We start from the raw sequence: 26,876 nt of genomic DNA on the forward strand, positions 1-26,876 counted from the left end.
TGTGAGATTTCATGTCAATAATCCACCAGTACTTTCAGTGCTTTGATTTTAAATGGACAGGAACAATTTTTGAACTCTGCCAAGCTATCATTAGAAGCAAGGTTTTGGGAAAGTTTTACAAAGTTTCAGGCCTTCAACTGGTTTCTGATAGAAAAGTAGGGAAAAAAAGGGAGGTTTTCTGAAGAAAAAGTAGGAAAAGTAGGAAGATTATCAATAAAGAAAGTAGGATTAATATGAAGGACATCCACATCTTATCTATCTGTGTAAACCAACTCTTACCTTTACAGATGATTATTCTCACCATTCAGAAATGTGTTGCTTATATCTTAGTTGCTGATACATGCCAAGCTCCTGTAGTTGAAAGGTGCAGCCATCTGATGCTCACAGCATAAAATGTTTTTTTCTTTTATTAGTAACATAATTACAGTATCATGTTTTTACAATGTTGTTTAATAGCATTATTAAGATCATCTCACAGTACACAGCTAACACAATCGTAACACATGCCGTACAATAGTCTGAACTCAAGCATTTAGGTTGACATTATCAAAATAACTATATTCTACAAAAAAAATAAGTTGGGTCAACTCCAGAAGCATATTAAGAGCATGTTATATCCAAACTGCCATATGTTGTACATTTAAACCTTATCTAAACTATAACTAAGTCCAAAATTATATTTTGCATTCCTTAAAATATAATCTTAGGATAAAATTATTGTAAGAACATAAGTAGCATGCAGTTTTTGCATCACCTTAAACCAGGATAATGTTACAAGTAAGTGACAGAAAAACAGATAAAGCTTCTGCAAATGACATAATTTGTTTAAACATCACGTGCTGGTCATAGCTTTAAGATATTGGTTACTTTCAAATGTTAAACACACAAACACATCATCAGTTCTAATAATATTGGTTAGAACTTAAATGTAAAGCATCTTCATAGCGGCCACACTTTATTGTTTATTGTTACTTGTTACATTTACAGATGAACCAGAACATTTTACAGGCAAATATATTCAAGCTTGCACCAATAAATGAGATGATTTACATCTGCTGAATATCCAGGGGGGCCTGCGTATACGGGAGCTTACCGCGTTTAAGTGAGAAGGCTGTTGCAAAACTTTAAAGATGGCGTCGTTTTAGTGTTTTTCGTGAAGGAGTAAAGGATATTTTCACCCGGTAAGCCAGTTTATATTTATATTTTTTTTTAATCAATAAGCCCTTTCGGCTCTACGGTGTTTGTGCTCCCCTAAGTTTTTGTTTCAATACCGTAGACGTCGGAATAAAAAAGTTATTGAAGCAAAACAGTCGACAAATGTGTTGTTTAATTTGGTGGTGGGTGGTGGTGGCGGCGGAGGCGGAGGAGGAGGAGGAGAAGTAGCAGTAGCAGCAGCATTACAATACCAATACTTAAGAATGATCAAATGGGAAAAGGTAACCTAGCACTGGCAGTAAATATGGGGCTCATTTACAGGTCATATTTGGAATCTCTGCTGTAAAATGATATTTTAAATGAATTAAAGGAAGGCAAATGCTGTAATAAAAAGGACATGCATAAACGGTAGTTGTTTCCCTTGTTTGAACCATGCTAAATCCTTAAATTGCCTATTTCCAGTAACTGTGACCTTCACCTGTGACCTTTGACCTAGTGGCCTCAAAATCAATAGGGGTCATCTGCGAGTCATGATCAATGTCCCTATGAAGTTTCATGATCCTAGCCCCAAGCGTTCTTGAGTTATCATCCGGAAACCACCTGGTGGACGGACCGACCGACCGACATGAGCAAAGCAATATTATTAGTAACCCCCTCTTCTTCGAAGGGGGGCATAATCACGATTATTTTATTATCTCGACACATTTTTATGTCTATTAATTCATTTAATGCCGAATTATAACTGTTTAACCCCCCTTTTTGGAACTAAACATCCTTTTAAGCACATTTTGGGACCTGACTTCTAAATGATAAACAGCTCTTTCCTATGTTAGAAGGTTTTATGCGAACTAACTTTTGTTAATGAATTCCGCATTGGTGCGAGTGTTTTGGAATTCATTTTCACTTGAGGAAATCAAGTTTTTTATATTTTTTTTTATTAATTGTTATATTATTAATTTTTATTATTGTATTTTTTATCGCATTATTAACGCTAACATTTAGTGTGTGTAAAATATAAGACATTCGACGGTATTATTAACACAGTGTAATCCTTACCTGTTTATTTTGACACATATGAACATACTTATGTTTGAATATGCATCAAACGGAATACTATGCCTACTTAACAGAATACAATGCTTACTATTTCCAGATATCAAGACGCCAGTTATATATGTTGAGGATGCCAAGATTAAAAAAGACGGCGTAACCAAGTGTGTACCGCTCTAGAAAGCAAAAGGTACATGAAAACCCACCAATCAAACAAAAAATATTACGTCGAAGTACCACGCCAAACAATCACATGTACGTGCAATGTAAGTGTAATGAAAAACTGAAGAGTAAAGCCGTTAGATACTAGTATAAGGTTGCTGTACCCAAATACTACCATGGTTGCTATTCGGAATACATGAAGCAATTTGAAATACCTGACACCTGCTTAGAAGATGCATATCAGTGGATGTTTTTTTAAATGAAAACTTAAATATTAATTGTTTATTTAATACAATGACATTTGACACGTTTTACTATAACAATATTGATACATGTATGTGACTTTGATGTGACAAATTTTGGATGACCTTCTTTTAAACCAGTTCTGAGTTGGTCACTTAATTATAATCGCAAAAAATGAATTTGTAGTGGATAGAGAGATTTGTGCAAATGCAATACACGATATGATTTCAGTAGAAGTGATCACTATATACATTTATTTTTTTATCTTTTATACATATGTGAATACATATTATTTAAGACTGTTGTATTGAGGGAATAAAATAATGGTTCACATAGAAAGATTATTTCGTTTGTTCCTAACATTGCCTTCTAATCGTAAGTTAACATGTCAAATGCATAACAAATTCATTCCAACCCAAATCTTTTTTTTATCATGTATGTAAGTGATGAATACAATTGAAAATGTATGCAGAGACATCGTAGGGAGAAATGACGTAACACAGATAATGGTTTATTTTCATAAAAAAGTGAGAACGTAGCATCATGATATATACGGAACAAAATGTGTAATTAAGTAGCACTCATAGCATTTATATGTCAGACGTGTCTATGTAGAAATAATAAAATAAAACAAAAACACACATAATACATCAGCTGTACATTTTTTGTTTGGTTCGTTTGTTTTATTTGCTGTTTTAGGCTCTGTTGAAGGACTCTCTCTTGCATATTCTACATTTAAACTCATGTGGTCCATGAATGGGGAAGGGTATCCCAGTCCTCCGCTAATGTTAAATTCCTAATTACATAATTTTATACTGCAACGAGAGATGCACTTATTATCGCCCTTTAACCTTCGTCATCTGAAAAGACAGTAAAAGAATGGTTAAAGAAAATTTCATATCAGAATAAGGTCGACAGGTCATAAAATAAATTTAATTATTTAAAATATTACTGAAAAGGCTGATAAACATTCTATTATCTCGTACATCAGCCACCCCACAACCCATCTTCTTAAAAATCGGTGAATTGATTCAGTTGGTCGGCAGGTTTTGTGTACAACATTTTTATAATTCTACAGTAAAATGATTAAGAAAACACTTATATTGCACCACATAAAATGCTTCGTGTCAATCTCTTTCACATATGAAAGAGCTGTTGGTCATTTGGAAGTCATGTTATGCTGCTTAAAGTACATATAGATGCATAACTTAATTTAGATTAAGCAAAATAAAACACTAGGTATTAGCGAAGACTCATAAGAGTCTAATATATACGAGAAGCAAGAGCGTAATCGTGGGCAGCGAGACTTGCTCATATAGAAATGAACCTCTTATGGCTTTCTTTCGAAATAATTTCATGTCTCCAAACTAATATGCAATACGGCTTGCATTTTTTTTTAATATGCGGATTCATGCTCCGTTTTAGATCCAGAACTAATAACCGCCTCAATAGTTTCAAAAATTAATGTTCACCGACATTTTTTCATACAGATTTGATATAAATATTATAGAGCTGAACAAAAAAATACATTGAGCCCTGTTTTCCCGGCACACGCCCTGGACAAACACCTTTAAAAAAACGCTATACAAATTCCAGTACTTGTGCACTTAATAGATTGTAAACAATGACGGTTGAAATCCGTACGTGGGAATTTTTCTGGTAACCAAGAGCGACGTCAACGTTCATGAAGCCTTTCATTCATAAATGTATATATGCATCAGGTCAAAACCAGCATCACCGGATGTAAAATCTATTTTTGACCTGCATATTATCCACTGCTGTGTGCACCCGCCAATTAGTTTAAAATGGATTCCGAACCGGTAAGTAGTTAACATAACATCAGGACATAATATCCCTTTCAACAGGGCGCTATGCTGCTTAATAGAACATGTATATTGCAAAACGTGAAGCTCCCCACGTATAATGTCGCAGTTTATAGCAATACAAGATATGTTTCATCTTTTGTAATGTAGCTTGAGGTTTCGTATCTTTGAAAAATATGAAAGAGGTATACATTTAAACAGAGGAAACGCTCTTTAAAACATTCATATCAATGGTAAATTCAACTAGAAATGGCGCGGCAGAGGCCGACGCGTATCCCCACGCCGAATGTTTGACCTAGGTGTGCCCCAGGGTTGGTAATGGGGCCATGCATAGCTGAGATTGACCGTATTGTCATAAGAGAAGTTCATCATCAATTAGAAGTGAATTGGTGTAGAAATGAAGAAGTTATAGTAAAAGGCAATTTTGGGTGGGTGTGACATATGTGGGCAGGGCGCCCCAGGGTTGGTAATGTGCCATGCATAGTTGAGATTGACCGTATTGTCATAAGAGAGGTTCAGTATCAATTTGAAGTGAATTGGTGTAGAAATGAAGAAATTATAGTAAAGGCAATTTTGGGTGGGTGTGGTCTATGTGGGCGGGGCCCCAGGGTTGGTTATGGGGCCATGCATAGTTGAGATTGACCCTAATGTCATAAGAGAAGTTCAGTATCAATTTGAAGTGAATCCGTGTAGAAATGAAAAAATTATAGTAAATGGAATTTTTTGGTGGGTGTGGCCTATGTGGGCGGGCGCCCCAGGGTTGGAATTGGGGCCATGCATAGTTGAGATTGACCCTAATGTCATAACAAAAGTTCAGTATCAATTTGAAGTGAATCCGTGTAGAAATGAAAAAATTATAGTAAATGGAAATGTTTGGTGCGTGTGGCCTATGTGGGCGGGGCGCCCCAGGGTTGGGAATGGGGCCATGCATGGTTGAGATTGACCGTATTGTCATAAGAGAGGTCCAGTATCAATTTGAAGTGAATCGGTGTAGAAATAAAGAAGTAAATGTAAAATAACCTAAAAAAATGAGTGATAATTTCTGACGCGGCCCCACCCCAACCGCTATAACTTTTGACCCAGGGGTCAGATCAAAATTCCAAATAGTGCAGGGTCGCACATATGCTCATAGCTACCATGTGTGTAAGTTTCAAGGTTCTAGTGCTTTTAGTGTAGGAGGAGATAGTGGCCAGGACGGACGGACAGACAGACAGACGGACGGCGGAGATAACCACAATATCCCCACCTTTTTTTCAAAAAGCATGGGGATAATTACGACAGAAAGTTCGTGTATTTAGAAGTCATGTCCCAAAATGTGCTTAAAAGGATATAGTCAGTTCCAAAAAGAGGGGTTAAACCAATAGTTTTTGGCAATAAATTAGTTATAAGAGATAAAACGGCGTCGGGGAAATGAAATCATCATGGTTTTAGTTATATTTTACCGTACACGTGCATCAATACTGTGTAATATAAGAGAAAATGATATTTGCACATCCCATTTCTCGAACGTCCCGTAAGGAGACAACAGATTTGTGAATGGTTTTCCTTCAATAACTTGTTTATCCTTGCGTCTACGATCTTGAAACAAAAAAAAACGAGGGAAGCACAAACACCGAAGAGCCGAAAGTGCGTATTCATTCAAAAGAAATATAAATATAAACTGGCTTACCGAGTGAAAATATCTGCTACTCCTTCACATAAAACACTAAAATGACGCCATCTTTGAAGTTTTGCAACAACTTTCTCACTTAAACGCGGTAAGCTCCCATATACACAGGCCCCCCTGATATCAGGAAGAGAAAAAACCTGTAGTCTAATTTGTGTAAAATTCCCTGATAACTCATTCTTTTTTTTTTTGAAAATTTTCAAATTCCCTGATTTTTCTCTGCAGGGATTTTTTAACTGATAATTTTCCCTGTTTTCCAGAATGAGTGGTCACCCTGATCATATAGTATTTTTGATAATAATATTTGATGTTAGAATTGTCTATTTGAAAGTAACCTAAGACCCTCATCAGTGCATCATTGGATTACATAATATCATTTAGTGTTTCTGGACGCTTCTGGAGTTGTACCCATATAACAACTAGCAGTCCTATGTAATCAATAACTCCAATACTGACCTTAAAAACTACAGTTTACATCAGATGGATGGAGATGCTTGCCACACCTGTCCTCAACAGAAACTTGTCATTTTTACAGCTTATACATTCTGAAAAAACAACTTACAAACATTTTTTTTCAGCAAAATGTAGGAATAGTAGGAGGTTTTAGTGCAAAAATAGGAAAAAGTAGGAGGCAAATAAAAAAAGTAGGAAAAAGTGGGAAAGTAGGGAAAAATAGGAACAGTTGAAGGCCTGAAGTTTGGAAAAAAAAAATTCTAAAGTGTTCACAAGGATTCACTATAGCCTTGTAAATAAAAAATTCCCAATGCCCTAGCTGCTACTTTTTTCAATGGACCAGGGCCGCAACAAATGTCTTAAGTTTCATGTAAATTGGACAAAAAATATAACTTCTAAACCATTCACAGTCAATAAGTTTTTAACCAACATGGGCAAATCCCAAACTTGGCTGAGATATCAATGGAACAAATAATCTGACCAAGTTTCAAGAAGACTGGGCAATAAATGTGGCCTGGAGTGTTTCACAAGTTAAATGTTGGTGACACACCAAGGACAAGGCAGGACAAACAAAAGGTAATCACAAAGGGTCACTATAAGCATATTGTGCTAAGGCAAGCTAAATAGCAATCGGATAGATAATTTGGTTTCTGAACTCTTGTGAGCTAACCAGCTGACATTTTATTTTTAAATATGTTATTAAATAAAAGTCATCTCAAATGACAATTACCTAATCCCAGACCAATCTAGAACAGCGAATGATTGAGCTGTTTTCAGAGAAAACTGGGCTAGATGCATGCATGTAAAGTGACGTCCCGTATTAGCCTGTGTAGTCAACACAAGCTTATCAAGGACGACAATTTCTGCTGTAACAGGATTAATGTGAAGAAGAGCCTTCCTTTAAACCAACAAGAGCTGTCACCATAGGATGACTTATGCCCCCTATAAACGCTTGATAGAAGTTATGAGCTTTTTTGAAACCTAAACGCAGATTTCAAAACCTAAACACGGAGCCTTAGTTCAAGGTCAAGATCACAGGGGTCAAAATTTTTGTGTTTATGGAAAGGCCTTGTCCATATACACATGCATACCAAAAATGAAGCTTATATCTCAAGGGACATAGAAGTTATGAGCATTTTTCGAAACCTTAACGCAAAGTGTAACAGACAGACGGACGGACGGACAGTGTGATCACTATATGCCCTCCTTCGGGGGCATAAAAATATCAAGAAAGTTTCTAGTGTTGTGCAGACAAATCTAAAACTGCAAATGATTCACCTTTCCCGTTGTTACTGATTTGATTTCCTCCTCCCAATCACTCCCTGAGTCCTCCTCCTCTTCACTAGCACTCATCTCAAAGTCACTGTCCTCGTCCTTCTCCTGGGACTCATTGGGCACGTCCTCGTCCGAGAAGTCCATGAAATTATCCACTAAAACAGGAAAGTATTATCACTTATAACAGACATTTTTTGTGCCCAATCTTGCAAAGTTCCAGTACTACGCAAATAGAGAACAATTAGTGTGAAAATCCGTAAAATTGGGAAAATGTGCATCGTGAAATCTTCAGATTGGAAATTATGGGTCTTTCAATTGCTTTTTACTTCAATGCACAAACCAATTTGTATATTCTTTTACATGCCTTTTGCTGAAATGTTCAGTTACAGAGCTCTATTTATTTGTTCAGTTGCAGATAAGATATATTTAACAAGAGGGCCATGATGGCCCTGAATCGCTCACCTGACTAACCAAATACAATCCCAACCCAGTTTTCATCAAGATAAACATTCTGACCAAATTTCATGAAGATTGGATGAAAACTGTGACTTCTAATGTCTACACAAGGTTTTTCTATTATTTGACCTAGTTTTTTGACCCAAGATGACCCAAATGCAATCCCAACCAAGAATTCATCATGAGCTAAAGATATATATATATAATATTATACATATATATATGATATAAATATTATTAAAAATAATTTAAGTAATAATAAATTACAATATTTAATTATACTATTTATATGTAAATTATAAATATTTTATATAATTATACATATATATTATATCATAAATTGATATTGTAATTTATATTAAATTTAATAGAGTTATATAAAAATATTATAATTATATAATAATATATTATATATATTTATATTATAAATCAATACTATGTTATATAATATATAATAATATATAATAATTAATATATATATTATATAAAATAAGAAATAAATATTTAAAATATTGTTATAATTTTTGGATTTAACCCTATCCCACTCAAAAGCAAAGTATTACATAATATGTAATGAAAAAAATCTGCATGTACCTTATGATTAACTTAAATTTAAACCCCTGTTTAAGAGTTAAGTTACTTAAACGTATTGTTTCAATATTCATTTCCAAATGTGTGCAACAATAATTGAACTTTAGTCAGGAAATACACGGTTCAATACATGTGCAAAGTGTCATCCTTGATTAGCTTGTGCAGTCTACACAGGCTTATCAGGGACCACACTACCATATTTGTCACTTAAAAGAAGTCCCTTTTTAGCAAAAATCAAGTATGTTTTTTAAAGAAAAATCAAAGTTGGGGGACAGAAACGTGACGATTCTGATTAATCTGGGACAACACTTTACGCACGTTATGCATTAAGCCCCGTTGTTTCAAGAGCAAGGCTCAATTATTGTTGCACAAATTTTGCAATTAATATCATGTAGCAAATTTGGGAATGAATGTGTAAATACAATCGTCCTCACTTCTTTGGAAATGGAACCAGCTCCAGTAATTTTTTTTTTGATAATCCTAGCATTGTTTATCAAACTACATTTGTAATGTTATCACTTTCAACAATCCCTGCATTTAGCGCCCTTTTCCCAAAGAGAGGTTCAATCATTTTCACATAATCTACCAGTGTGGCTGCGATAGTGTTCCTTGATATTCCACTTGTTGGTGGCAGCATAGTCACACAGCTCACACCGGAAAGGGCGGGGCTTAGTCTCAGCGTGTACGTTCTCCACGTGACGTCGCAGCAAGTAGACAGAGGAGTAGATCTTGCTACACAGCTTGCACTCCCTCTGCAGCTCTCCTGGGAGCATTTAGTAAAATTAAAGTACAGTTTAGGTCGAAAGTGTCATCCCTTATCGGCTTGTGCATACTGTACAGGCTTATCTGAGATGACACTTTATGCACATCCTTAAGCCCAGATTTTCCAGAGCACTGCTGATTTATGTGATGTCTCAGCACGTGAACCAACAAGTACAGGGGTCTCACTAGAGCACTGTTGATTTATGTGATGTCTCAGCACGTGAACCAACAAGTACAGGGGTCTCACTAGAGCACTGTTGATTTATGTGATGTCTCAGCACATGAACCAACAAGTACAGGGGTCTCACCAGAGCACTGTTGATTTATGTGATGTCTCAGCACATGAACCAACAAGTACAGGGGTCTCACCAGAGCACTGTTGATTTATGTGATGTCTCAGCACATGAACCAACAAGTACAGGGGTCTCACTAGAGCACTGTTGATTTATGTGATGTCTCAGCACGTGAACCAACAAGTACAGGGGTCTCACCAGAGCACTGTTGATTTATGTGATGTCTCAGCACGTGAACCAACAAGTACAGGGGTCTCACTAGAGCACTGTTGATTTATGTGATGTCTCAGCATGTGAACCAACAAGTACAGGGGTCTCACCAGAGCACTGTTGATTTATGTGATGTCTCAGCACGTGAACCAACAAGTACAGGGGTCTCACTAGAGCACTGTTGATTTATGTGATGTCTCAGCACGTGAACCAACAAGTACAGGGGTCTCACCAGAGCACTGTTGATTGATGTGATGTCTCAGCATGTGAACCAACAAGTACAGGGGTCTCACTAGAGCACTGTTGATTTATGTGATGTCTCAGCATGTGAACCAACAAGTACAGGGGTCTCACTAGAGCACTGTTGATTTATGTGATGTCTCAGCACGTGAACCAACAAGTACAGGGGTCTCACTAGAGCACTGTTGATTTATGTGATGTCTCAGCACATGAACCAACAAGTACAGGGGTCTCACCAGAGCACTGTTGATTTATGTGATGTCTCAGCACATGAACCAACAAGTACAGGGGTCTCACCAGAGCACTGTTGATTTATGTGATGTCTCAGCACATGAACCAACAAGTACAGGGGTCTCACTAGAGCACTGTTGATTTATGTGATGTCTCAGCACGTGAACCAACAAGTACAGGGGTCTCACCAGAGCACTGTTGATTTATGTGATGTCTCAGCATGTGAACCAACAAGTACAGGGGTCTCACTAGAGCACTGTTGATTTATGTGATGTCTCAGCACGTGAACCAACAAGTACAGGGGTCTCACTAGAGCACTGTTGATTTATGTGATGTCTCAGCATGTGAACCAACAAGTACAGGGGTCTCACTAGAGCACTGTTGATTTATGTGATGTCTCAGCATGTGAACCAACAAGTACAGGGGTCTCACTAGAGCACTGTTGATTTATGTGATGTCTCAGCATGTGAACCAACAAGTACAGGGGTCTCACTAGAGCACTGTTGATTTATGTGATGTCTCAGCATGTGAACCAACAAGTTCAGGGGTCTCACTAGAGCACTGTTGATTTATGTGATGTCTCAGCACGTGAACCAACAAGTACAGGGGTCTCACCAGAGCACTGTTGATTTATGTGATTTCTCAGCACGTGAACCAGAGCACTGTTGATTTATGTGATGTCTCAGCACGTGAACCAGAGCACTGTTGATTTATGTGATGTCTCAGCACGTGAACCAGAGCACTGTTGATTTATGTGATGTCTCAGCACGTGAACCAACAAGTACAGGGGTCTCACTAGGATTTTAAAACAGGAGTCCTTGGACTCCTAACTTGGAAAAAGTAGGAGTCCAAAAGGAAACAAGAGATGTGTTTGTCAGAAACACAATGCCCCCTACTGCGCCGCTTTGAAATTATTATTTATTACCTTTGACCTTTAAGGATGACCTCAACCTTTCACCACTCAAAATGTGCAGCTCCATGAGATACACATGCATGCCAAATATTTAGTTGCTATCTTCAATATTGCAAAAGTTATGGGCAATGTTAAAGTTTTCAGACAGACGGACAGACAGACTGACAGACAGTTCAAATGCTATATGCCACCCTACCAGGGGCATAAAAATAGGAGTCCCAATGAATATTGCACACACCTTAAAATTTTCAACAAAAAAATCATTGAAATAAAGAATGAATATCAAATAATACATAATATAATTGTTGGTATCATTATTAACAAGAGGGCCTGAAAGGCCAAAAGTCGCTCACCTGAGATTTAAAGGAACTGACCTGTTCTGTGCAGCCCAAGATGTTGCAAGAACAAAATGTTCTTACCAACTTTCATGACAAGTAAACAACCTGGCAGCTACGTTTTTCTACGGACCAAAACCATTTTCATACACATCCAAGATATCATTTAAACAAATATTCTGACAAAGTCTCATGAAGATTCATGAAGCCATATAAGGAAAAATGCCAAGACCCCTGGTGGCCATATTTTCAAGCAACTGGAACTATTTTCAAACTTGTCTCAAACAAGTTGTCCATGATATCATTGGAACAAATCTTCTGACAATGTTTCATGATGATCGGACAATAATTAAAGCTTCTAGAGTGTTAACAAGGTTTTGCTATAGCTATATGAGGAAAAATGCCCCGCCCCCTTGGCAGCCATGTTTTCCACCAACCGGAACCATTTTCGAACTCATCCAAGATATTATTAAGACAACTCGTCTGACCAACTTTCATGATTATCGGACAATGAAAGTGGCCTCTAGAGTGTTAATAAGGTTTTACTCCTGCAATATATAGCCATATTAGGAAAAATGTCCCGCCCCCTGGTGGCCATATTTTTAAAACAACCGAAACCATTTTTGAACTCATCCAAGATATCATTAGGACAAATCTTCTGACCAAGTTTCATGAAGATCAGAAAATAAATGTGTTAACAAGGTTTTACTATAGCCATATAAGGAAAAATGCCCCGCCCCCTGACGGCCATTTTTTTAACCGACCAGCATCATTTTGAACTCGTCCAAGATATTATTGGGATGAATCTTCTGACCAAGTTTCATGAAGATCGAGCAATAAATGTGGCCTCTAGAGTGTTAACAAGATTTTACTATAGCCATATAAGGAAAAATGCCCTGCCCCTTGGCAGCCATGTTTTTCAAGCAAACATAACCAATTTTGAACTACAAGATATTATTGAGACCAATCTTCTGACCAAATTTCATTAAGATTGGACAATAAATGTGGCCCCTAGATATTAACAATGCAAATGTTGACGCCGCACGACGCACGATGGACAAAAGGCGATCACAAAAGCTCACCATGAGCACATTGTGCTCAGATGGGCTAAAAACAGACCTCAACAAATATCAAGTTATATTAAAATAAGTTTGTTTTTATGAAACAAATAGAAAAGCTTTGAAGGAAGACTACACCCTGTTATATTAAAACAAGAGGGCCATGATGGCCCTGAATCGCTCACCTGACTAACCTTGCTACATCAACTTAAATGCTATCAGACCCATATACAATCCCAGGCCAGATTTCATTAATTAATACATTCTGAAAAAAATTCATAAAGAAGTAATGAAAACTGTGACCTCTTTCATCTACACAAGGTTTTACTAGAATTGGCCCGGTGACCTAATTTTTGACCCCAGATGACCCATATACAATCCAAAATCAGATATTATCAAGATAAACATTCTGACCATATTTCATAAAGATTGGATGAAAACTGTGACCTCCATTGTCTACACAAGGTTTTTCTATTATTTGACCTAGTGACCTAGTTTTTGACCCAGATGACACAAATTCAATCCCTACCCAGATTTTTTTAAGATAAACATTCTGACCAAATTCCATAAATATTGGATGAAAATTGTGACCTCTATTGTCTACACAAGGTTTTTCTATTATTTGACCTAGTGAACTAGGTTTTGACCCCGCATGACCCAAATACAATCCCGACCCAGATTTCATCAAGATAAACATTCTGACCAAATTTCATAAAGATTGGATGAAAACTGTGACCTCTATTGTCTACACAAGGTTTTTCTATTTTTTGACCTAGTGACCTAGTTTTTGACCCTAGATGACCCAAATACAATCCCTACCCAGATTTTTTCAAGATAAACATTCTGACCAAATTCCATAAAGATTGGATGAAAACTGTGACCTCTATTGTCTACACAAGGTTTTGTTATTATTTGACCTAGTGACCTAGTTGTTGACACCAGATGGCCCAAATACAATCCCAACCCAGATTTCATCAAGATAAACATTCTGACCAAATTTCATAAAGATTGGATGAAAACTGTGACCTCTATTGTCTACACAAGGTTTTTCTATTATTTGACCTTGTGACCTAGTTTTTGACCCCAGATGACACAAATACAATCCCAACCCAGAATTCATCAAGATAAACATTCTGACCAACTTTCATAGAGATTGGATGAAAACTGTGACCTCTATTGTCTACACAAGGTTTTTCTATTATTTGACCTTTGACCTAGTTTTTGACCCCAGATGACCCAAATACAATCCCAACCCAGATTTCATCAAGATATATATTCTGACCAAATTTCATAAAGATTGGATGAAAACTGTGACCTCCATTGTCTACACAAGGTTTTTCTATTATATGACCTAGTGACCTAGTTTTTGACCCAGATGACACAAATTCAATCCCTACCCAGATTTTTTTAAGATAAACATTCTGACCAAATTCCATAAAGATTGGATGAAAACTGTGACCTCTATTGTCTACACAAGGTTTTTCTATTATTTGACCTAGTGAACTAGGTTTTGACCCCGCATGACCCAAATACAATCCCGACCCAGATTTCATCAAGATAAACATTCTGACCAAATTTCATAAAGATTGGATGAAAACTGTGACCTCTATTGTCTACACAAGGTTTTTCTATTTTTTGACCTAGTGACCTAGTTTTTGACCCTAGATGACCCAAATACAATCCCTACCCAGATTTTTTCAAGATAAACATTCTGACCAAATTCCATAAAGATTGGATGAAAACTGTGACCTCTATTGTCTACACAAGGTTTTGTTATTATTTGACCTAGTGACCTAGTTGTTGACACCAGATGGCCCAAATACAATCCCAACCCAGATTTCATCAAGATAAACATTCTGACCAAATTTCATAAAGATTGGATGAAAACTGTGACCTCTATTGTCTGCACAAGGTTTTTCTATTATTTGACCTTGTGACCTAGTTTTTGACCCCAGATGACACAAATACAATCCCAACCCAGATTTCATCAAGATAAACATTCTGACCAACTTTCATAAAGATTGGATGAAAACTGTGACCTCTATTGTCTACACAAGGTTTTTCTATTATTTGACCTTTGACCTAGTTTTTGACCCCAGATGACCCAAATACAATCCCAACCCAGATTTCATCAAGATATATATTCTGACCAAATTTCATAAAGATTGAATGAAAACTGTGACCTCTTCTGTCTACACAAACAAATTGTTGACAGACACACGCACGCACGCACACAAGCACAACGGACGCCGGACATCACACGGTCACATAAGCTCACCATGTCACTTTGTGACAGGTGAGCTAAAAAATGTTATTGATTTTTTTTAATGAAAAACATAGACAGAGCATACAGAGTATCATAAAGTCGGATCATTGCTGAGATCTTAGGTACCGTGGGAAATAAAACTCTATGAGACAATAGGATAATGCATATCAAGTTTAATCAAAGTCAGATCATTAGTGTCTGACATCACATGCAAAATAAAAAGTAGCATCAAATGGAAATAACTCATTGAAAATGATTGGACAGGAACCATCAAAGTCTGATGATTAGTGTCTGTGATCTCGTGCAGAAACAGAAATTGTGACCAACTGAAGTACAGATACACTGACAGACATGGAGTAGAAATAAATGATGAATGGCACAAATGGCTTAAGACCCATGCAAACTCAATTCAATCCAAATTAGATTTAGACAGAATTGTTGCTTATGTGCTCCATTTTTCAGGAAGAACAATAAGACTGTCTCTTGGTAACTGAACTTTGGATTAAAGATCAAGCCCCAAACCTTGTTTAGTTGTTGCAACCACCTCTTCTTCTTCTTCCTCAGCTTCCATTTCAAAGTCTTCATCATCTTTACTCTCAGTCTTCCTATCAGAATTAACTCTTTCAGTGCTGGAACCGAATTTTGAAGGCTTTTGCAAACAGTTTGGATCCAGATGAGACGCCACATAATGTGGCGTCTCATCAGGATCCAAACTGTTTGAAAACAATCGAAGAAAATGCTAATTTTACAAATTCAGCAGATGACATTTTAGCAGACAACAAATTTCCCAGCATGCAAAGGGTTAATCAAACATTTATTTCAGTTTCTTTACTTGTCTTTATGAGCGGTGTCAGGAGACAGTGGTTCTTATTGCCATATGAAGCTTAGCTCTAGACCTGCCTTCACATAGGGAAGCGGACAACGACAACGAGTGAGGCATGGTATTGTAATGCGCATGGGGAGGTTAGAGTAGGGGTTAAGTGTCGGGTTTGGGTTAGGGTTAGCCTTTACCCAATCCTTAACCCTTACCCGACCCCTAACCTAACCATAACCCAGGGTTATCTCCCGTATACCAGGCCTCGCTCGTTGTCGTTGTCCCCTTCCCCTCTGCACATGCCTATGCTATAAGGCACTACCACACTCGGGTTTAACAAACATTTTTGACAAAGACATTTTGTTAGTACCTTAGGTATTTACATTACATATCAAAGAATCAAATTATCAGTTTAATTTGTTAAATATTTGAACAATATGTATAGTTGTGTTACAGTGCAATTAAATAGGGAATTTTATTTAGAGAGATTTAGTTATATGACTATAAAACTGCTAGATTTAGTTATATGACCAGGGCTTTCCTTACACCTCAAATCTCAAGAGTCAAGGACTCTTGGGACCATATTTTCAAGAGTCAAAATCAAACTTCTGAGAGTCCTAATAATAACGCAGGAGAGTCAATGATTTTTTGCAATTTAAGCAAATTACTGAGATATAATATATAAAAAGCAACAAATTAAAAGATACATTTATGTTAACATTTATTTCTTACATTTTACTGTCACTACAACACTATGCATTTAAACACAATATTTCAATGATTAATAAATACAAAACAGGTATTCTAATACAACATTAACTTCATGTATACAGCAGAGTAATATGTCATATGTTCTTCTTTCGCACGTTTGGGGGTGTTAGGAGCACTGTCATTTAGATCTAAAGTACGCTTTGTCGTTGGCGTCTTACACACACTTTCAGAGTTACTACCGATTCCGAATTCGAAAAGGTTTCTCTGCGACATTATCCGAATGCACAAGCACAATTACACTTTGCACAATTACACTTTATCCAATAACTTTGTTTGACCGTTTCGCGTGGCTATTAAATTAAGAATGAAATACAAAATGTGAAAAAAAAACCATTTCCGCTGGCTATCACAAAAAAAAACAACATACGGGTGGTACCTAAACACAATAGCCTATATAAATTGGTAAACTATAAAAGGAAATTATTTCTACTCGCCGATAAAGGTGCCTCCGTATTTAATCCCATCAAAAATTCCGACGCCCTTTAATTATTTCATGTGCCATCTTCACTGAAGACGTGCGACAAACACGCCGTTTTCTATGCCTTCTCAAACGGTCAATTATTACGCCTACATGTATTTTGTAATCAATTAGCTCATGCAAAAATTGTCACTTTGCCACAAGGTCAGTTATATCGGTTCTATAGTTATTTTTAGCAACTTTGATGCAAAGCGTGTAATTTGACTTTGTAGACGCCAGCATAACTTTCGCGCGTCTTTGAACTGAGCAATCATGAAGTAAAACAGTGATGGGTGCATTCAGCTTTGGAAATACATTCTGCCATACTCTGGAAATATCTCAAAATATGCTTTACAGTGTTCTGTGGATATGGATGTTATTATTTTATATTGAATATTATTATAACGGACGCGGATGAGTCCATTCTGTTTTGGTGGGTTTATAGTTCTTCTTAAATGCTCTGAGCTTTTATGAGTACATACGCACAGCTCAGAGGGTCAATAGCTGGGAGTTGGATTATTGCAACTAGGTGGGTTTATTACACGTCTTTTCCGCAAACAGCTGATAACAAACGCTATGATAAATAATGGAAAGTTAATACACGCGTCATCGAACCAGCAGTGTTTTAATTGGTCAATACCAGATTTCTTAATTAACCAAACTCCGCCTACTGGGTGGACTTGTGCTTTGATGATTGGAAACGGGCGTTAACGATTAGCGTGTACTAAATGAGATACTCCGCCCCGAGCCAATTATCGCTTCATCTTAACAACTTTTGATCTCGTTGACGCAAGTCGGTATATTCCCCTGGGTCAAATGTGACGCATGACGTAATTTTCTCAAGAGTCAACAAGAGTGCCAAACTGTCACAAGATACGCCCGTTCGAAGGTTTTGGACACCATGCTCAATGCTTGAAATGCACTAAGTGACCTCAAGACCTAGTTATTGACTTGGCATGACCCATATTTGAACTTGACCTAGATATCATTTAGATGTAACATCTGACTAAATTTGGTGAAGATCAGATGAAAACTACTTCAATTAGAGAGCGGACACCATGCTAAATGCTTTAAATGCACCATGTGACCTCGTTTTTGACCGGGCATGACCCATATTCGAACTTGACCTACATACACTGCAACTCCAATATATCACGGTCCGTTATATCGCGTTGTCCAATATATCGCGAATCGGCTATGGCTCCCAAATATCTGACGAGCATAATCCTTAAATAAAATGTTTTTATCTGAGAATTTGATGCATTAAAATCCGTTTCAAGCAAGTATTTTTCCCTTTTTTTCACCAACTTTAATCCAATAGTCATAATCCAGTTTTGACCAGATTGTTTGCTTACATTGTACATCACATTAACACCTGTGTACTGCGATAAACAAAAGACCCATTTGTCAAACATGACAGGTCATTTCGGGTGTAACAATTCTCTATTGAATTTGCTTTGAACTGCCGAAACGCACCAGTGCACACATGAAGGTGTACACAATTATAACAGTAAATGTCACAAGTCAATACTGACCTATCTCAACAATCTGTGTGCGTTAGATACAGTATACAATATAGATCAGTTAGTCACAATGCTCTACTATTAAACCCCATGCTGTGCATGCTTTTCATGAGAAATGAATGACGTCATTTTGTACATGGGTCTAATTTGTGCATGCTTTCTTGAACAATAAAACTCGGCAATGTTTTTCGGATTACAAATTTAATTATACCCATTTGAAAATACTCACATGGAATGATGTTTTGTGTTATACCAATTAATGACATATGGATATAACACAAACTTGAATAAGGTTGGTAAAAAGCGTGTTTTGAGATTGCATAATGATGCTAATGTATACATATACATGAATACATAAACTGACAATTTATATCGCGCGCCGGATATATCACGGTCGCGATCTTTGGACCCCTTCAACCGCGATATATTGGAGTTGCAGTGTATCATCTAGACACAACTTGTAACCAAATTAGGTGAAGATCAGATGAAAACTACTTCAATTAGAGAGCGGACACCATGCTAAATGCTTGAAATGCACTAAGTAACCTCGTGACCTAGTTTTTGACCCGGCATGACCCATATTTAAACCTGACCTACATATCATATAGACACAACTTTTGACCAAATTTGGTGAAGATCGGGTGAAAACTACTTCATTTAGAGAGCGGACACCATGAAATCCTTGAAATGCACTAAGTGACCCCATGACCTAGTTTTTGACCCGGCATGACCCATATTCCAACTTGGCCTAGATATTGTCTAGACTCAACTTCTGAGCAAGTTTGGTGAAGATCGGATGAAAACTATTTGAATTAGAGTCCGGACAAAGTGGCGCCGTTGAAAATGCACTAATTGACCCTATGACCTAGTTTTTGACCCGGCATGACCCATATTCGAACTTGGCCTATATATCAACTAGATGCAACTGCTGACCAAGTTTGGTGAAGATCGGATAAATACAATTTGAAATAGAGTCCGGACAAAGTGGCCCCTTTGAAAATGCACTTATTGACCCTATGACCTAGTTTTTGACCCGGCATGACCCATATTCGAACTTGGCCTAGATATCAACTAGATGCAACTGCTGACCAAGTTTGGTGAAGATCGGATGAATACAATTTGAATTAGAATCCGGACAAAGTGATGCCTTCCGCCCGCCGCCCGCCCGCCGCCCGCCCGCCCGCCAAGGGGTTTCACATAATACGTCCCGTATTTTATACGGGCGTATAAAAAGGGGTCGTCTGTAATTTTCAAGCGTCAGAACCCGGGAGCTCGGGTCAAAGGAAAGCCCTGATGACTATAAAACTGCTAGCTTTACTTATATGACTATAAAACTGCTAGATTTAGTTATGACTATAAAACTGCTTGAATCAGTTCTCTAATCTATTCTTACTTTTTCCTGCCTGCCTTCTTTGTGTTTGGTTGGGAAGTGCTGACTTTTCTAGCATGAGGTTTAGCTACAGAAATAATACAGAAATGCCATTCAAACATTTGTTATATTGCTGACAAAACAGAGGTAAACAATACAGTTGTCTATAGGACAGAGATGTACCGAATTCCACAGTTGTCTCCAAAGTATACTATCTACCTAAGACCTTTAAGTGTGACCTTGGCCTTTGAAAGTTGGGAGACGGTTCTTGCACATGGCCAATGTCGTGTGATACTTGATAATATATGCTCAACACATTCAAGTTTGAATTACGTGATAATTAGGGAATAAAAAGAAGTAATTGTTGAGAATATATTGCCTTACAAGAGTTTTTCATTGGTGATGATTTTGCCATCTGCACCATCCAGTCTGGCTGCTTTCACTTCTTCTGCAAGGGTAGGATTATATCTAAACCACCCTCTGGCTTCACTTTACCATTCTACTGAAAAACACGCATTGTTCAACATATGAACCTTCCTATAGGATAAGTGAGCTTAATGCATGTGCGTTAAGTATTGTCCCAAATTAGCCTGTGCAGTCTACACAGGCTTATCGCCTGTGCAGTCTACACAGGCTTATCAGTGATTAAACTTTTTTTTTTTATTAAGAAAAAATATTTTAAACAAAAAAATACCATAAAAGCAGAAAGTGTCATCCCTGATTAGTGTATGTGCGGTCTGCACATGCTAATCTGGGACCACACTTTAGGCACAAACAATAAGCCCAGTTTTCACAGAATAAGGCTCATATGAAAATGTTGTGCCACAGTTGTGTTTTTTTTTTAACAAACAAAGGGTAATAAGTATGCAGTGCCAAATGGGATTTTGCTGGTTATTGTCACAGATGGGTTAGGAAACTTTCATAACGGCGTGAAAGCTCAATATTTTACAACTGGTAACGCAACCTGAACCTTCGAGAAAAGACGTTGTGAATAGTGTACTATCAGATTAAATAGCGCAGGTAGCAGTGATTCATTTTGCCGTGCGTTCCGCGTGCCAGACGCACGTTTTTTTCTGGGGACGCATCATTCTCAAACATGTGCGTTCTCGGGACGCATTGTTTAAAAACTCTGATTTTCAACATCGTCAAAGTTGTACATGATACCGAGTACGATTCGTGGATATAAGCAAAATACATGTCAACACCGTTTTGAAAAGTAGAACGGAAGTCACATTACTACATTGGGAATGTAGTACGTGTATTTTGATCGGTTGAAATGTATCAATTATCCAATCAGTTACGGCGTTTTGTTAAAGTTCATTGGACGATTAATTGGCTGTCCCGGATGGTAAACAAAGAAAATGCGACCAAAAAAGGTTTTCGAAATTGATCCTCAACAATTTAAACTCGCTGTGTAGATATGTATCCATAATGCAGCCTCGATGTAAACCATGTAGTTTAAATATGAAGAATAAACGGAGGAAAACACAGATTGCGTTCATAATAATAAACGAGTTGATTATGGTCGTCAACCGGTAGAAGTCTGTTGTGAGCGCAGACAGTTATTATTTATATAGTAAAGCGATGTTATTATACTTTTCTGGATTGATTGAGCAGTGTTGTTTTTTTCTAAAGTGACAATTAAAATTTGTAAGTTCTGAAATAAATAGCATCTTTTATTTTTATATGGTACATACATAATAGTGATACAGATCGTACAGTATTCCGTCCTATGTTACGTAGAATGTAAGAACATATAACAACACATACATCTGCTATTTTTGGTTTGGGTTTTTCTATACAGAATATGGTCTTGACCGAATTCAGGAACAGGTTTACTGTAGGTAAACAAGACAAACTCATGAGAGTGAAGTTGTGCAATTTTGCCCGGAATGAATTTGTGGAAAAAGCTCTCCCTGTTTGGAGAAAAAACAAGGCGAGAAGGTTATACACCTTAAATACAGTATGAGTGTTGTTACACTAAATCTGTATTGAAGGTGTAAACCTTTTGACCAAATGAGAAATTGTATTTTGTCACACTGTTTGAAATGGCTAATTTTGACCAAAAAAAAATAAACACTAGTCATCCAATTTATTAAAAGTCTAGTCAGTCCAAATTGTTAAAGATGTTAAAAGTTCTCTGTTTAAGATGTTATATGTTTCACCCTTTGTTATTAAAAGGAAAACAAATAAAGATTTTACTTGCTATAAACCTATTTCTGTTTTTAGCTGTAAAATTGCATAAAACAGCCCCCGGCTAAGGTGTATCATGTTAAGTAGATTATTTGTAACGAATTTACAAAGACACAATCTGGGGCCCATTGTTTTCAGTTTGGACCCATTGTTTCAAAATATGCGAGTCCCAGGGACTCATTGATGTAGATTTCAAAATGAATCACTGAGGTGATGACAGCTATTCTGGAATATTCGGCTCAAAACACTGTGGCAATTCTGTGTCTGAAAAACTAATAACATTGATGAAGAGGGTTTGGCAATGTTAGTGTGCTCTGACTGAGACTGAAAAGCAGGACTGTTAAACTGGTTGAAACAAAATGACCTATCATCATCCAATAGTCAATATACAATAAATACTTATATTTCCAAACAACCATTGACACTGTAAATTTATAATGACAGAATATGAACAAAACTTAGCATATGCTTGTTTTGTCAAAAATAAATCATGCAGTAATCCAAATCTTGCATAGGGGTAAGATAAAAGTGTTGATGTCACACCTCTGTAATAGAACGTTTCAAGATAGATAAAGATAGAAAAAGATCTCTAGCCTATCTTCAGACATTTGTTTTTGTTTATTCATCTTAAAACAAATTACATTTTATTGTTTTGCGCAGTTACATATTTTTATGTAAAGCATTTAAATGTCTTGTTGAATGCTATAGAGCTTTTCGCCCTTAAATAACAGAGGCCAAAAAAATCGGCTACTTCCCAATTGAAAATAAGGTATTTTTTTCCCAAAATTGATAAGAGTAATTTCCCAAATTATTTTTTTTTTTTTTTCTTAGACATATTGGGCATCTCCCAAATTGAAAGCAATTAGCTCGAATATGATTAAGAATGCACCACAATGTGTCTTTTAATACTTCTGCATAATAAAAAGAACCTGTTTAAAAATCTTTTAAAAACACGGTGTTCCCAAAATCAGCAGTTATCGCTTAGCCTAATGAAATTCCCAATTCGAAAGGCTAGGGCCTTTTCCCCAATTTCCTGATGAAAAGCCCTGTGCTAATGTGCAGACATTTATTACCCATGATATTGTAACCGGACCGTTGGGGGGGGAAATCTGTGCACTTGTTATTAATAGCACAACACAACTCGCTTGCTGTGTTTACTCTTTTATTCATTTAATTAGTTCACATAATTTTTCACAAATTCCATCTTCCTGTATTAACTCTTATTTAAATTTTATCAGATCTTTTTTCCAACTTGTTTCTAACCTTTCCAACTGTCTCTCTTACTTGTAACTGACTTTCTAACTTCTTTTGCTGACTTCTACTTCCTTCCTTTTTTTAACTCACTTCTTACTCTTTTGAAATCCCTAATACCAAGTCATACCCACACATCTCACTGACCAATCATCTTTATCTCTCATCCACTGATCATACAGATCCCCAATATCAAGTCACACCCACACATCTCACTGACCAATCATATCTATCTCTCATCCAACATACAGTACCTTACTTCTATAAGACTGTAATTATTTAGCACCTAGTTTAAGAATCTTTAGATCTTTGGTCGCAGTCATTATTTATAGCTAGAGCGGATAAGAATACAGTCAGCATACAGTCTGCATCTTGAGTGTGAATTCAACATGAGAAGGCTTCCAAGACTGTAACTAACATAAACATGTGGTTCCAAGTAACCTCCTACTGCCATTCAGTAGACAAAGAAATCATATTCAAACATATTCACAGAAATCAAATCAATATCTTTAAAACTGTTACTATGATATTGTATGAATTTATACTGCACTCCATCAAAAATCAAATAAAAATATTTGTAACTCTGTGACAATACCCTAATCAGACATCAAATAAGCTTTTGCCTGTAAATTAGGTAGCACCTATTATCCTACATGTACTACCCCAAAAGTAATAAATTGATAGTTTGTCACGCTTTTAGTTAGTTCTGGCTACCATAACTTTAAATGTCGCTTTTTATGATTTTTGACTGGCGGGACATTAAAGTTATGGACCAACCCCATTAGGAAAGTCAACCAGAGATTCCCGAAAAGTTGACAGTTATCAAAGACCGGTCCAAAACAGCTTTAAAATGTAGTTTTTGGCCAAAATCAACCACTTGATAGGAAAGATTGACGCTTTTCACTATTAACTGACAAAATCTTTCACAAAATACTATCTTCAACATTTCAAAATTATCTTTTCTGCTCTAACATATCGAGAAAAACAGCAATGCAACAGACATTTTTGAAATGCGAATCTCCCATATGACGTTATTTCTATTTTTAGTAACATACCATGTGCTCGAAAGTTTTCAAATTCAGAATGACATTTCCTAATATTTTAAATTATTCTTGCTTGTTTAAAACAAGAGGGCCATGATGGCCCTGTATCGCTCGACTGTTTTTTCTTTGCGAAAAAAACGTGCAATGCGCATGGGTTGAAATGTACTCAAGCATGCGACTTTCTCTTTCTATCCCTCGTCCCACTGGGGGTTTAAAGTTGGAAGGGTGAGCATTTTTATATATGGAAAAAATTACTACCGTGTTAACTAAACAGACTTAAAAGCCCAGGAATTGTTGCACAGGTTCTTTGCTTATAACGTAGGTACATTTATCTCTCCAAAAGATATTGTCGTTCTTTCTATTTCACATATTTTTAGATGCTGAAGATCAAATCTACGCATTTGATTTGAAACAGATTCACAAGACCCATAGGAATCAAAATGCCTTAACCCTTTACCAAACAACACATTTTGGACTTTCCCAATTGGAAAGAGGTTGCAGACGTCAATTAAATTAAAATGGAATATGAAGGAAATGATCAGGTAGGGTAGAAATAATTGTGATAAAAGGAGAAATTGCTCATCAACCCACACATTCCTAAGACCAACAGGCCTGCGAATATTATGATAATCTAAAGACTATTTCTTTATATTTATAAATGTATTTAATTAAGTAATACATTTGACTTCTATAATCAATTCGTAACTTATATTTAGAAAATTATAAAATGGTCAGAAATATATATGGATTGTTGAGCAATTGACAACCATATCCACAATTCATGAGTCACCATTAACAAATGGAACAATGAATCATTAGTTATTAAAAAGCAGCATATACCATAGTTAAGAACTTTGCACTGCATTAATTTCAACACCTTCTCTTGGATGCAAAGTTTGAGTTTACCGTGCAGTATCATATATTGACTTTTCTTGAAATAATTATGTTCATGGAAGTTGTGTTTTTAAAATCAATAATATATTAATAAACTGGTTTAAACACTACAAAAAAAACATGAAATTAACATGTCATCCAAAATATTTTCATCCGGATATATGGTCAATTTCGACATATTTAAATAAAACCCGACTTTTTTCAGTTTGTAAGAAAAACATTCAGAACACATGTTCTTACTTCAATACCTTTGTTAGCAGTCACCATCTGACCTAAAATGGCACTAAATGACAGGGTTTTATCTCATGTTTACAAGATGTTGATGTTGTTGTTGGTCACAGCCAAACGGCCGCAGTAATCTCCACTGGTAAACGTCATATGTTCAGTTTTGTGACCCCCGGGGCCGGGTCAAATTTGAGCCCAGGGGAATAATTTGAACAAATTTGGTAGAGGACTATTAGATATCACTACATACCAAATTTATTAGCCCTAGGCTCTATAATTAAGAACAAGATTTTTAAAGTTTGCACACAATAGGCCTTATTTAAGCATATGTTCATTTTTGTGACCCCTGGGGCAAGGTCAAATTTGTTCCCAGGGGCATAATTTGAACAAACTAAGTAGAGAACTATATGTCACTACCTACCGAATTTGGTAGAAATAGGCCCAATGGTTATGGACAAGAAGATTTTTATAGTTTGCACAAAATGGGCCCAATATAAGCATATGTTCAATTTTGTGACCCCTGGGGAACAGTCAAATTTGATCCCAGGGGCTTAATGTGAACAAACTTGGTAGAGGACTATAAGATGTCATTACATACCAAATTTGGTAGCCCTATGCCATACTGTTATGGACAAGAAGATTTTTAAAGTTTGCTCAAAATAGGCCTTATATAAGCAAATTTTCGATTTTTTGACCCCCCAGGGCAGAGTCAAATTTGACCCCAGGGGCATAATTTGAACAAACTTGGTAGAGGACTATTAGATGTCACTACATACCAAATTTGGTAGCCGTAGTCCCAATGGTTATGGACGTAAAGATTTTTAAAGTTTTCACAAAATAGGCCTTATATAAGCAAATTTTCAATTTTTTGACCCCCCGAGGCAGGGTCAAATTTGACCCCAGGGGCATAATTTGAACAAACTTGGTAGAGGACTATAAGATGTCACTACATACCAAATTTGGTAGCCCTTGGCCCAATGGTTATGGACAGTTAGATTTTTTAAGTTTTCACAAAATAGGCCTTATATAAGCAAATGTTCAATTGTTTGACCCCCCGGGCAGGGTCAAATTTGACCCCAGGGGCATAATTTGAACAAACTTGGTAGAGGACTATAAGAAGTCACTACATAGCAAATTTGGTTGCCCTAGGCCCA

The 26,876-nt window shown here is 36.7% G+C and overlaps 1 protein-coding gene across 1 annotated transcript in view; it reads right to left on the reverse strand.

The window, feature by feature from the left end:
• The window catches only part of LOC127831403 (uncharacterized), a 64,761-nt gene that overhangs the window by 34,566 nt on the left and 3,319 nt on the right, over window positions 1-26,876 (reverse strand). Inside the window, exons 2-6 of the mRNA XM_052356389.1 lie at window positions 20,501-20,618; window positions 20,141-20,204; window positions 15,705-15,811; window positions 9,461-9,637; window positions 7,831-7,982 (exon numbers count right to left, since the gene is read on the reverse strand). Of these exons, the coding sequence (XP_052212349.1) occupies window positions 7,831-7,982; window positions 9,461-9,637; window positions 15,705-15,811; window positions 20,141-20,204; window positions 20,501-20,540 (540 nt within the window). The 5' untranslated portion in view covers window positions 20,541-20,618. The remainder of the gene's footprint in view (window positions 1-7,830; window positions 7,983-9,460; window positions 9,638-15,704; window positions 15,812-20,140; window positions 20,205-20,500; window positions 20,619-26,876) is intronic.

The sequence above is a fragment of the Dreissena polymorpha genome, chromosome 5 (genome assembly GCF_020536995.1).
Source record: "Dreissena polymorpha isolate Duluth1 chromosome 5, UMN_Dpol_1.0, whole genome shotgun sequence".
Classification (NCBI taxonomy): domain Eukaryota; kingdom Metazoa; phylum Mollusca; class Bivalvia; order Myida; family Dreissenidae; genus Dreissena; species Dreissena polymorpha.